Consider the following 14,806-nt stretch of genomic DNA (forward strand, 5'->3'; position numbering starts at 1 on the left):
TGCGGAGAGAGTGAAGAGATGACAAAATAAATTGACCCAGTTTCTGAATTTGCCACAGAAATAAAAAATACGAATGTGCCTCAACAAGCACTGCATGAAATCTCAGAGACTGCTGAAACACTGGAAAACCAAACAGAAACCTGTGGATACAGTAATAATGTATCCTATATCCAAAATACTGTAGAAAAAAAATATTCTTAAGTTATACCTTTGTTTTGTTTAGAATGATTCTGGTGGAAATTATACAGAATAATTAAAAATGGAAGATGGATAGGTGATAAGCTAATATTTCAAGAAAATGACAATTGTCAAAAAGTTACAGGCACAGCTCCTGAAGGTTACCTCACGTGCACAGGAGCATGTTGCAAAGACTGCCGTGACAGCCCACAGCACCACTAGTTCTAGGTTTACTTCCAAACATTTGAACTTTTTCCTTCTCTTTTTGCCACTGTGTAAGCAAATAAAATATCCCTAAACTGGTTTGATTGGATTTTAACTACAGCAATTAAGATATAATCATATGCATTGAGCTTCTAAGTCACTCAGCGGACAGAGTTAGGTGTCTACCTGATGGAAACCATCACTACACCCGGTACATTTGCTGACAAATCCAAGCCAGCAGCTAAGCACCCAGTCAGAGGGAGGCTGAGCTGCATGAGACTCATCAGCAACATCGTGCTCTGTGACACTGCGCTGTGGATAATGAAAGAGGAACACACACCGCTGTTCAAAGTTACTCTTTAGCATTCAAATTCTGAAATATCTGAATTGAATTCTTGTCTCTTAGTATTTTCCTGTACATTCACCTCCACCCCTAAGCAGCTAGAAGCAGCTCCTGATTAAATGTTCTACAGAGAACATAGAAAATTGTTGGTTCTGAGCTTTGCCATACATGGTGTTTCACACACTGCTTTAAGAGATGTAAATTGTTAGCATCCTACTGCAACCATTTTATAAAAAAGAAATACAGTGCAGCTATGCTAGCCTGCCAGGAAGATGAATGATTTAAGCTGTACAGCAACTAACAGGTCAGAGGCAAGAATTCCACACAGTCACTCACAACACTCACGCTTAAGCTTACCCTTGTTTTGGCATCAATTTTAGCTCCCCGATCAAGTAGGAGTTTGACCATATTTGCATTTCCCCTCTTCGATGCAACATGTAACGGTGTGATATCATTCTGTGGAAGAAAAAACATGAAAGTAAATATGCATATATCTTTCTTTCATGAACTCTGTGATCAGTTTGCTCACAGAATGAATTATGCCCAATTTGCTAAAGCACAACACAGTTTTGTTTCCCTGGGAGCATGAAAGCAAAGGCAAGCTGTGTTTATCCACACATATGAATTACTGGCCTGATACCTCGACATACATATTATGAAGACAAGCAATCAAGTTGTGATTGGAGTTAAAAGAAGACATGATTGTGCCTCAGTTCTCAGCTTTTGTATAGGAGTTAAATTTATGCAATTTTACTGACTAAACCCTAGCAATTTAATTCAGCTATGGTTGTTTCTGAGCATGTAATGATGAAGATTATACCTCACAACTTCATTGGCCTTGTAGGAGCCATGGAAAATAAATAAAACCATTACATCTGTAGGTCTAATTCAAAAGCAACGAGATGCCAATGCTATTTATTTCCGAGCATTATCAGCAAACTCTACAAGCCTCGTAAGAACCTTCGTTTCAGTTACATCACTAATTTTGTCTACCTAATTTGTTCCTCTAATCAACATAATACTGTACTTCAAGTGAGACTGTAAATACATGTATATGCTTCCCTAAGTGGCGCCTGGCAGGCCAGCAGCATGCAGTGATGCTGCACATCGAGGACAGTTACATAACCAATGCGTGCGCACACAAACACGCTTTTTTAACAAGATGTAGCTAGAACGTTTCTTCATGCTCTGATGAATCCTTTATCTTGTGGTGTATGAAGGCCACATCCTGTATATATTTGATCATATGGAGCCAAGTAAAAATAAAAGGATTTAAATAGAGCATGCAGCTGCTGTATGAAGACAAATAGAATTTTAAAGAACATGTTTCTGTGTATTCAGGGGCAGTGCAAACAGCTGGCTGCGTAAAACCAGCTTCCCTGTGACTGAGCAGAAAGCGGTAAATTTTAGTGAGCATGAGTCCTATGGCTGACTGAATCAGAAAGGCACCCATCACCTTGAATAGCTGGAGGGCAGTGCAAGTGTCTTACCTGGTGCAGGTGAGTGGAGTGATACAAAACCAGCACTGAAAAAAGATCTCCTCTCAGATGCGACAAGCTGACTCACAGCTTAATAATAATGTTGAGTAGCTAACCCAGTATGCTACATTTTCATTTACACAAAATTTCACTATGAAGCTAACTCACAGCTACTAGAAAGTACTAATTAATATTATCACAGAGGTAAAATACATTTCAGCAAGATGAAATGACAGAGCTTCTTTTTCCAATACTAATGATCATTAGAGCATCAAGGCGACTACTACTGCAGGGTAGCTTCTCATTTCTTTAAAAAATGAAGTAAAACAAAAAGATGCTTAGCACATTAAACAAAAAGTATGCTATGCCTAGTCCTTCCAGGAATGTAAAACTGCATGATTGTTTAACTTGTAATTTGTGAGATGGTTTTGAAAAAAAAAAAATAATTCTATTTGACTAGGAGTTGATATTGGATATAATCTCGGGTCAGTATACGACTGTATCAGCCACAAAGAAGACAGTAAAAGAGAGGAGAAAAACAATTATGAGGAGATACTTTCTGCTTTTCCTCTCTTCCTAGGAGGAAAGATGTTACTGACGTCAGAGGGAGAGAGATACGAATTTTACTTTCCTGAGAAAAAACAGTAAAGGAAATAACTTTTGTGTCTGCAAGTAAAGGCTACTGCAGGTAATTTAGACGGAAGGACCACCTTTTTCCTCTTGCTGGGGTTGATGGGCAAAGAGGTTAACTCAGTCTAATAGACCTTAGTGCCCTGTTAATACATCAAAATAATTTAGTACTAATAATTTACGGTATCATACACAGACTAGAAGAAATGCCTTTTCTAAGCATCAAAAAAGAAATGGAGGAGGAAGGGACAGCATTACAAAAGGTAGGACAAATACATATTAGAAGCCTGGTTCTCATTCATCTTGGCAGTAAGCTAAACCAATCTAGTACAGCACAGGGGAGGGTATAACCACATAAGAATCCGCATTTTGGATCTAATTATTTGCCAGTCCAATCGTTCAAAGCTCCTGTTGCCTTAAATGAAGGAGAGCTGATTCTGGAGTAGATGGATGAGTGCTGGCAGATACACACCTCAACTCCTACAGAGATTACTTCCACTTAGCAGTTAAGGTTTAGGTCACACTGCTTGCAACAGGGGAAAGAAAATTAGAACTATCTACTTCCATGTTCAAAGAGGAGCCCTGTTCACATGACCTTCATATTTCTGGTTAGTACAGAAACTATCAGGACAGTGCAGTTCTCTCTCAGCTTCTGACAGGGGTGAGCACCTTGGCTGGGAATGTGGGGAAATTCTCCAGCACTGAATAAGGACTGAGCTCACTTCTGCAAGCTGCAGAGCTAGCAACCCATCTTTCCTCCATTTGACCACCTGTCTTTATGAAAACCATATAAATTTAATGTCTCTAGGATCTTGAAACCTTGAGTTACATTTGGTTGAAAATAGGCAACAAGTTCACATTAGGAAGAGATGGATGGATAAAGAATACGATCACTTTAGACACAGTTTGTTAGGAAAACCAACTACACACAGCTACCCCGAAATAATGAATTGAGCAGAAGAAATCAAGCAAATGAAACCCTATGTGCCCAGTGAAATACCTATCTTTATGTATGATCAAACTCAACTCCTCTTTCCTGGGAAAAGAGCACTGCAGCACTCACTCTCTGGGAAGGAGGATGCAGTTTTCGTCATGCTCCACTAACCTATTCAGACAGTTCATAAGAAGAATTAAGAGACAAAGAAGAAAAAGCCTGTTTAGCCTTTTTCAGCCCTAACAGCTCAGGAAAACACTGTGGGGAAATGAAGGGGGGGAAAAGAGAGAGGGCAGGTCTCTATTCAGAATTTAATTTTGCCATTTAGCTATTTGAGCTTTTACTGGTAGCAATCAATATGAAGTAATAATTCTGCTGGCTGAGAGTTCTGCCTCCATGCAGATGAAGAGATTCATTATGTGAATGCTTGAATAATTGCACACTGAAGTTTAGGGCAAACAACTTATCTTTGGTCAATACTGTGTTGTGCCAAGGCTTAAAGAATTATACCTAGACGTATCATGCATATGGCCCCTTCCCATCTCTCATCTGACAATTAAGAACGTGAACTGAGAAGTGAATAAACCTCAGACATCATCATCATTAATGTTTCTGATGACAAAATGTAAAGCAAGCAACTCAAAATAGAGTTGTTTGTACTTGTCACAAGAAACTAGAGATAAAAAAAGCTTCATAATGTGCGCAGCTTGGGTGTAGGTTATTAACACTCAAACTGTGGTATCAGCAAACAATATAGCCACCAAATGTAAGGTTTGAATTCTTCAGTAAATCAACAGCATCTGCTGTCTTTTCAGTCTATTTTTATCTGTTTGATCTTCTATAAATTTCTCCCTTTGTTCTTAAGATAGAATAGTAAATCAGGAAACTTTTGAAGATGTTTTCCTGCAGTAATAAAGCTGAAATGCCTTCAAAAAGTTGCCATTAAAAGATGTGGTTCAGATCTAGAATGTCTGTTGGAGCACTTCTTGCCCTTGCTGTTGAAATATCAAATGCTGAATAATGTCTCAGGTAGACCCCTCGACACTGAGATCCAACTTGCCATTCACCTTGAGAGTTAACAAATTCTACAGGGAATATGAAACATAACTTGTGAGAATAGCAACCTGAAACTATGCAATAAATGCTCATAGAATTATGAACTAGCACATAGCCTTTCCTCTCTCCCTTGGCAGATGTCCTGGGGTATATGACTTGAAGTACTCTGAAACTGCATATAGCTCAAAGTGTGACAGATGAGATGCATGCAATTTTTTTCTATACCTCACAACACTGTGGATGGCTGTTTTCCCTTTATCTCTATCCATTGCCTGCTGCAGCCACCACCCTCTCACACAGGGCCTGTGCCTTCCTTCAGAGTCTCACAACATCCGGAAATACGATGGGTGAAGAGCGACCTGCTTTTACATTCAGCGGCTTTTGCTTGTGCCTGATCAGAGCAAACACTAACCCCTTTCAGCTGCAGCTCTCTATCTACAGCTTCACAAGAAAATTCAAAAAACTTGGAGTTATCCTGTGCTGAGCAATAAGCCACGTACATTTCCCATCTGAAATGAGATCAGCTTCCCTCTGACACATGGCATTATCCATCACAGTTCACCACAGTAGTCAGAATTACTCCTTACTATTACAAATTAGCAACACAAATGGTTAGGAATTCAGAAAAAAATAGGGAAAAACTTAAAACTGACAGAGTGCAAACACGGTATATCTTATAAGTTTTATTTTAATGCATTTAGAAAATGAAGAATTCCCCCTGGTTTCTGGTATGCTATGCTGTCCTATGGGATTGCCTCTTTCTCCCATCAGACAGTCTGAGTTTACAAGCATAAGGATGCTAATAATAAATAAGAAAAGTAAATGTTTGCACTTACAGTATCATATTGGGCTCTGAAGTGTACCTTTAAAAAAAAAAAAAACCACACAAAAAAAGGGTAAACCTCTCCTAGTCATGTGTTGCGTTGTTTTAAATGCTGACTGACTGGCAGATCATGTAGGGACTGTGAAGACTCATTGCCAGTGTCATGGGGACTTGATATTTCTCCTCGTTACCAATGAGAGAACTTACCTCCACCTCTGAGCTCTCCTCCAAGCCCCTCGGTGGAGTGTAGTTTTAATCAGAAAAATCTCACTTCTTTATCTTTGATTTTAAAAAAAAAAACCAAACCAGTTTCTTACCAAAATTTTCAGATTAACTTGGAATTTAGTAAGATAGTCCTTCTCAGTTCTCAACTGAGAGCAGACTCTGGAAAGAGCTTAATATTGACAAAGAATGTGTGAATAAAACAGAAGCCGAAAATAGGCAGACTGGTAAAGCAGAAATTTCCTATACAGTCTGGAAAATCCCTCCATCGTTAGGGGTTCTTAAGCAAAGAGCATAATGTTGGTTGTCATATACTGGAATTGTCATCAACAGCACTGCATGGATATTACCACTATTACCAGTTCCTGGAGGTATGGGAAGATTGTGCTTTGCATGTGAAGATTGTCATATGCAACTATGCAGATACATCAACACGTTGTATATGAAAACACTCAATATTCTCTCCTGTATTTTTCTGCAATTCAGAATTGGAGCTACAACACAGCAGAACCCCTGGAGAGAAAAGTCTTGTATTCTAGTAGCAGTTACTGGGATCACCGAGACTTGTATAGGACTTTCAGAAATTAAAGAAATTATAGGTACAAACACACAATCAGATGCTTTCCAGTAAACCTTACAACAGTGCGTAATTTTTCAGCTTTTTTCTCCTCTACTTAACGTTAATAAGCCTTCTATTGTGCTAATTTAGTTCTTGTATGTTTATATACTTGTCTTTCTTCAGGCTTGAGGTGTATAAAATGAATCCTGGAAGAAAAGAAGGAAGAGTATAGCAAGGAGCTGTTATGGCAAACTACCACTAGGGAAATAAAAAGATGTTTTTCTTTTATGTTGCTGTCACTTACATATTGCCTGCTCTTTTTGATGGGCTAATGGTGTTCTGCTCCTCAGCCTCAGGGTCATCATTAATGCATGTTGTCCTCACACCACCCTCTCAAAATTACCAAATCCTTTCTCAGCCTTCCAGTAAGCAAACTTTCTGCAGGCAAAGCCCACTCCCAGTGGAACTGACATCTCCTCTAGAATAAGGAGTACTGTGTATCAGCAAGGCTGTTCACAAGGTTGGATGCAGTTTTATGGCACAGTGACTACCTCCTGTTTGCTTTGGCAAGAAAGATATGGGCAGAGGTCATCTTCATGTAGAGGATTTCCCTTGCTACCTGAATCTTCTGACTTGCTCAACTATGGAGTGGATGTGGGGGTCACAGAGGTTTCTTTCAGTTGTTGGCTCTGGAAGCTGCAGAGAACAACTCCTTCCTTCCTTTTCTAACCACTGTGCTCCTCAGAGACAGGTGGAGCTTCAGAGGCATTTCCTCACCTGGGATAGACAGATGTTTCCACTGCAAGATAATCCCAGACAGAAGAATGATATCTGAAAACTCTGTGAACCCCCAAAAGATAGCTTTTTCCTAACTATAATTCCCAGAAAATACAGTTTATTCAAAGCACCTTCCTCACATTCCTGGTCTGCATGGCAGCCTTGGAGAAACAGTGATTGGCACTTTCTTGTTGCTGAATTAGCACAGGGCAGTCTGGACACATCTCCATTGCAGCTGGCTTGGAACTGCAGCAGATAAAATTGCCTGCCCTCCCTGTGCACTGTTCCTGGGGACGCCCAAGCAAGGCCTGAATGGGAAAGGGCGGGCACTCTGCAGGGGTCTGATTTGTAGCAAAAGAGCTTTCTTGCACAGGATACCATAGGTATAGTCGGACTGCTAAGGAAACTGGTTTCTCATTCCTTCCAGTGGCTGTTACTTGCTTTAGCATGTATCTGGATACACCTTTCCAAGTCCTAGATATGAAAGCGTAAGGCAGTCTGGAGCAAATTTGAAGGGAGCAGTAGAGATAAAAAAGAAATCCCTTTGTGACCTGTCCATTTTCTCCAGCACCCCACCCACCCTCAGGCTGAAGATGACCTGATTCTGGTGAAGAAAGTCAAGTCCATGGCATGAAGCCCTTGCAACAGCATCCAGCTCCAGAAGCAGCAGCTAGGATGGGAGCACAGCAGTTTTCACTATGCATATCATCACAGTATATCAACCACAGATATCCTGAACTGAAAGCCTGGAACAGCAGACCCCATTTGGTGGATTTCACTTCTCCATACTAACCACTAGGTTGGTAGTTCCAGAAGATGGGAAGTAGATGTCAAAATTATTAAAACTCTAGGTAACACACCAGATACAGTTTGATTCAACGGCACAAGTGGCTGATAAACAATATTTTTCTTAAAGTAACAGCAATTACTTTTTCCTGTTGAAAAAATTGATAAAATAGATTGACTTAAAGGTCTTTGGCCTTCTTTCAGTTTGTAACTAGGATTTATCCACACCTCTCCAACGTCAGGTGCCATTGCCAGCTAAGAGAATGGTGCCTGGAATTGTTGCAATCCTTCAAAGCCAGGTAGTGACTGCACTTACGTGTTAATCTGGCTAAGAAAGGAGACTGACTTCACCTTCAGTTACCCTTTAGCCCATATGTGATTGCCTCCCAGTTAAGCAAGAGGGAAATACAGTGATGCAACGAAGGGATTTCTTTACCTTTGAAGGGTTTCAGAGAAGCGTAGTCACACACGTGAAAATGTACTACAGAAAAAGGATAATGAATAGACATAAAATGCCTGTTGCTTCTATAATGCATACCCTGCCAGTAACTGTGACAGGTTTATTGCTGAGTTTCAGCCCAAGAAGACAAACAATTCCTTCATTACAAAATGGCAAACATCCAGCCCAATAAGATGATCTTGTTTCACTTGGACTGAGGTTATGAAGGTTCTTGGAGCTGCCTCCCTGTAAATAGGTAGAATCAGGGGCATCACAAGCTGATTTACTGAAATGATCTCCATCCATCCCACAGGGAACTTTCCATGTTGTGCCATTTTCCCTGCACTTGCAGCAAGGCTAGACAGGAAAGCACAGACACAGAAGTGCTAATGCAGTTCAGTGGAAGAGCTGACATGAAATCAGTCACTGGGCTGGAAGAGTGCAAACCAAAAGCAGGTACATTTCCAACCCTCTCAGCCTCTATGGTCAAGCAGGTACACAGGCTGGCAGGCACTGTAACACCTGTAAGAGCTCCTGGAGCTATGCCTATTTTCCTTAGATGCAATGAAAGAAGGGAACAAGGGAGTATATGACAGCTGAAAGGCAGGCAGGTGTATACCGGCAGGGGTGAGGGGAGCAGCTGCTACTGCGTATCTCTGGGGACATCATTTACTCACAGTACAGCACCACTGCTCACCTCCTGCCTGCACACCGAGAGCCATCATCAAGCTCATGTCTTTCCCTGCCTTCATTGCTGGAACCTCTTTCTTCACTCGGGCCTCTCAGAAATGCACTGAAAACGCAGCAGCTGAAGAGATCCTTGCCACAGGTCTGCCCTCCTTTTTCTTACATCCTTTCACCAGCTCCTCTTTTCACCACACTTGCCCTTGTCCTTAAGGCTCAGAGCTCTGCCTTCATCCTACATGTCCACTCACATTTTCTCCACCCTTCCCCACCTCCACTACACAGATGGTGGGAGCTGGCTATTTATCCTGCCCTCACACATTTGTCTTCATGTTACCCCCTCCACACAAGCATCTTCTGTTACAATAATCCTCTGCTCTTGTTCAGATCTCTCCCCAGAACTGATAATTGCCTAAATAGTTTAAACATAAATTGAGAGATAGACAAGTAGTGTTGATTCATATTTATTTAACAAGAACAAAGGAAAAACAGTTGGTGGTTTGCAAAAGCACAAAGTGCATTTCACACCCGCATCCTACAGTTCACTCTTTGTACTTCTGAAAGCTACAATACATACACATAGCATGATTTTAGCTGGGTTACAGCCCTTCCGTATCTTTGCTCTGTTGCTTCTCTTAGATTGTCAACAACTCAAATAAGGGCCCTTCCTCCAGAGGGGAGACAGCACATTGTGGATATTGTTTACAGAAATTAAAACAACAAGAGGCAATGAGGTGGCAGTGGGCAGGCTGTACCTGTGGGTCATTTTTAGTACCTGTTCTAGTAGTACCTCTACCTGTTTTGCAGTTTGGGTAATCGAGGATCAAGCAAGGGCTCTGTTACTTGGTGCTGATAATTGTACTTTACACTCAACTTATACTGGTGCTCTGTTTGCCTACAAATTCACTGCTCTACCAGAATCTAACTCATCTTTCTGTGAAGCACTTTCATTACCCGCAGTCTGATAAGCACTAAAGAACAAAATTCAACTCCATATTACTGTTATATATGCTACAATTCCTTCTGTCACAGCTACTTTATCTAGATTTGCAACCACCATACAGTAGAGATGTGCTCTCTGGATGCCCCCACCCAGCTATGACAAGCACAAACAAGCCGTTCAGTGCTCTGAGTCACAGCGTCAGCCCACTGCTTTTCTGGGCTGATGTCATTGTATCTGCACTTCCCCGGCTATCTAAGCAGTCTGCCTCACTGACGATGACAACTAATGGAGGGAGAACCTGGAATTTCCAGATCTTGAAGAGGAGAGGAAGATGGCCTTATTACTTTGGATGTGCTCTCCATCAGTGCCCCTAATCCAGAACAGAGCTGCTGAAGCCTAAGATTTTTTATCTTATTAAAACAAGAATAGGCAGATGATATTTAGTGGTACTGGTACTAAATGCTGCTAATTGCTAATATAGTAGCATTGCTAAACCCTAATCTTGTTTCTGAGTGGGAAAGAGTTGACGACCCAAGACCCTATTCGTCTTCCTTGCTCCTGTGATTACAGCCTATCAAATACTGAATGCCAAAGCTTATGACCATTTGAAATGCCTTAATGCTCTAATTTGGTCAGTTTAAGGACTTGGGAATAAGAAGTCAACGTTATCAGTGAAAGGAAAGCACACATAGTCAGAAGCTTCCCAGAAACCCTTCACCCCCAAATCTACTCTTAGCTTGTGAACTTCATGTGGATCTAACGTGGGACCCCTCTCTTGCCAATAACATGATATACATTTACTGATGAATGTTATTTGGAAAACATCATTTGTGTGAGAGATACGAGAGTTGATCCTTACCTTTGATACTCAGCTATTAGCTTGACCCAATATCTGCTAGTACTCTTCTCACCAGCATTAGTAGGTACTGGATCATGCCTTATAACAGCGTCTTTTAGCTTTGGGGTTTTATCTTTGTAATAAACCACTGAATGATGCCATGTTGAATGAATAGTGGCCAGCACCAACACTTTTCACCTGCACTCCTGTTTGCAGTTTAAGGAAAACATTCTGGGTCTGTCTTTGTTCGAAATTTCTATTCCCACTCTATCACACCCTCCACCAACTCTCCTTATTAATCACAGACAATCTCTAAAAAAGAACTGTTCAGGTTTTTGGGGGGTTTTTTTAAGTGTCCTATAAGGAAAATAGTAGTTTGTATGCTAAATATACACGATTATTTTATTGTTTTCATGGGTTTGCAATGCTTATCATAAACACTTCGCTGCATGTAAATATGTTCCTTAACTATAGAAGCGTTCCAGTTTTTAGATATACAAACTATCTAAAGTGAAAGAAAATACTACAGTTTGCTTTTTGTTATGCCACAAATGATCTAAGCAGTGATATAGTACTTTTCCTCTTGTGAAAGTAATAAACACAACATGTGATCAAAATCTCTGAAAAGGAGCTGCTGAATTATCCATGCCACATAATTCCCCTCATAAATATCATCTTGAATACACGGTGGGTTTTTTTGCTTTTTCTACATTAATTGAAAGGTTGCTCCAGAACCTCATTACTTATATTTAATATTAATTATTAAATAATTAGTAATTAAATAATAATTATTAACACTTAATATTCAATATCTAAATTTCTAGACAACATTTATTCATGGCCAGTTTATACCTATTTACTCTTACATCAGCATTTGCCTTCAGTTTGAATGCCTCTTGCTCCCTTGAGTTTCTCTCCCTATTGTCCTAGGGACCACTACCACATCTCCTCCCTGGCTTTGTTTTGGTAAGGTTTGGTGAGCCAAATTCTTGCACAGCCTCAGGGTTTTTTTGGTGGGGTTTTTTTTGGTTTGGTGGGTTTTTTTTGGTAGGGTTTTTTTTGTTTGCTTGGTTGGTTGGTTGTTTTTTTGGGGTGGGGTTGTTTTTTTGGTCTATATCAGAAATACCTTGGAATAACCTGAAATCACATTTGCTTTTTGGGGCTTTTGTTTGTTTGTTTTTTAACCACTTCACACAGACCACGCAGTGAACAACTAATATAGACAGGTCTTCCTCTTTCTTGGTTGGTAGATTGTTAGAGAAACCAGTGGGAGAAATACGTGTATTCTTTAACCAAGAGTTTGATCTGTTTTCCACTATGAATTTCAACACATTTCCATGTTCTGTTGCACACTTTCTGTACTGACAACCATTCCTGGCTGTGTGTCTGCAGAAATTCCATAGGCATCTTCTTATTCATACAGCCCAAGCCATTATTGAAGAAGCTAACGAGCAAACAAATTTTTAAGAACTTCAGTAGGAAGTTCTAGCTCCAGTATTTTCCAGTACTAACCTATTTTGAATGTTAGCCCCTTTTCTGTTTATCTGTATGTCCCTAATCACTCTCCCTGCTTTTCCCTTCTTAAAGCCTTGCATACTCTCATGGCGCCTACTCAGCTTTCTGCCCATGTCCTCTCCACCCTACGATTCTCTAGCCCTCCATCCCGGCTCATTAAATTTTGTGTTACCTCTGCATTTGCCTTTCTTTTGTCTCTGGTCTCATGCCTGGCACAACCTCTTTCCTTGCCCTTCATATTGCTATATCCCTGTCCACATACGCTTCTTTATTTTCCTGCTCTTCCAACTATATATAACTTCCCTCTGTCATTTTCTGTCCTTTACACTTCTCCTGCTTACATTTTGTTGTTCCCACATCCTCTCTACCCTGACCACACTCCTTCACTCTAATATTCCTCTTTGGTCTTCTAACAGGCCCGACCCTTGGCAGCAGATATGGTTAAACTTTGGCCCAGGCTGTGAGACGAGGCCCTGCTGGCACCAGGCTTGCAGTCCAGTCCAGCTGCCTGTGGGAGGATGGACCCACTCCCCAACCAAGAAGGTGCAGCTGAAGCTGCTGGTCAGCTGCTCCCCACCCAGCCCAGAGTGAACTGAGAGGACACCGGGAAAGCCCGCACCATTTCCCTCCTGGCTCCTGATCCTTTTTCGTCCATCTGAGGAACTACCCTGTCATTCCCTGGGCTGCGTCGTGACTTTGGTGCACAGCTTACAAGGTCAGGGGGGTTAGTTCCCCCACTCCACCGTGGCTTCTGCCATACAGCTCCCATTATCGACTCCCCTCCATTTCTATACCTCATTTCATCTTCTACCTCTCCAGTTTCTCAGATCTCCTTCACGTGTCATCTGACTCTCGCATATGCAGTGAAGGCACAGCTACTTTACTCACCAGTACACCTGCACTTCGTGTTCACTGGAAACAACTGTGTATTGCGGACAATTCAACAGGGACAGCACTCCTGCCATATGTTAAAGCTAGAGGTAGAAGCATTCATCTCACTGAATCCCAGCCTACCTTTTGCAACATTGGAACTATGAAAATAGCAGCTCTTTTTGATTAAAAAGTTTTCAAAGGTAAGGACTAGAGGTCAGGTTCAGTTCAGAAGCCCAGGTAAACCCCCTTTACACCATATGGTAACAGAACAAGAGCAGTCAGGCCAGGCTCCTCAGCTGGCAAGAGCAATGTACCTTTCCACACCTTTGTGGAACACAGTATTTCAAAGTGATGATTAAGCAAACTAAGCATAACTAAGATTTCACACTTACCCTTGCAGTGAAGTCCACAGCAGCACCCCGATTTAACAGCAATGTAGCTACATTGATATTTCCATAGTGAGCAGCTATGTGGAGGGGAGTGAACCCACTCTGGAAAAACAAAACAAAACCAATAGATACTTATTTTGTTATATCTCATTGGTACTCCAAAATTTGTATCACATCACTGACAAAAGCTAGTAACAGGAGTCTGCTGCAAGTCACCATTCCAATTCTGTACTAGTTTTCACTCACTGACGTTTATTTATAGACTCTCAGAGAGTTTAAATAAAATCTTATTGCTGTGCAGGAGGGGAAAAAATTAACATCATTATTCTAGAAGACCAGAAGTAGGATAAAACTTTCAGTTATTCCAGAAAAACAACAGCAAAACATTTGAGTATTAAAGCAATGATCTGTCTTTTATATGAAATTAATTTCTAACTAGAAATATCTAGTTGTTATCAGTATTATGTCAGTCTTGTAAGTTAAATGTTAGAGATTCTTTGCAGAAGTTCAGATACAAGTCATTTAATGATACTTGCTAACTGTTTTATATAAATTCAAAGCAGATGCAAATGAAAACAACATCAAAGACAATTTTAAATTATTAATATGGATTTTTTTTTCCAAGGGTTAATACCATAAAGATCAGTCTCCCACTGGGGGCAATCACACTGGGTTATATTCAGACACCACGAGTTACCACCCTGATTAGAAGATGCCTTACTGATAAAATTACTTCAGCAACTTATTTTCATATTTAAGTAGTTTTACTTCCGTTTAAAATAATGCTAAAACATGCAGCAATTCCATCAGTCCTGCAAAGTATGAAACCTTATGGGAACTAGATGCATTTCTAAATTGTTAGCAAGCCATGCTAGCTGCCACTGCCTTGCTTTGGGAGTTTTGCAGATATAAAACCACTTTCAGATCATTCTATTTGCTGACACCATCAAGGTAAGTGTCATGCAGAAGCCTAAAATCAGACCTGGATGCACAACATGACAGGGTTGTCTGCAGCTCTTAACACATCTGATAAACATATGCTCCATGAGAATCCCTGAAAACTCCATCTTACATAATATGGCTCTTTTATGATGGCAGTTAGTTCCCAAGAACGCTTACTCTTACTTTTAAACCCT

The 14,806-nt window shown here is 40.6% G+C and overlaps 1 protein-coding gene across 1 annotated transcript in view; it reads right to left on the reverse strand.

Moving 5' to 3' along the window:
* Positions 1-14,806, reverse strand: part of ANK3 (ankyrin 3) — a 210,925-nt gene that overhangs the window by 125,591 nt on the left and 70,528 nt on the right. The window contains exons 7-8 of the mRNA XM_050899157.1: positions 13,674-13,772; positions 1,082-1,180 (exon numbers count right to left, since the gene is read on the reverse strand). Coding sequence (XP_050755114.1) covers positions 1,082-1,180; positions 13,674-13,772 — 198 coding nt within the window. The remainder of the gene's footprint in view (positions 1-1,081; positions 1,181-13,673; positions 13,773-14,806) is intronic.

Source organism: Gymnogyps californianus, chromosome 6, assembly GCF_018139145.2.
Source record: "Gymnogyps californianus isolate 813 chromosome 6, ASM1813914v2, whole genome shotgun sequence".
In the NCBI taxonomy this organism is placed as follows: domain Eukaryota; kingdom Metazoa; phylum Chordata; class Aves; order Accipitriformes; family Cathartidae; genus Gymnogyps; species Gymnogyps californianus.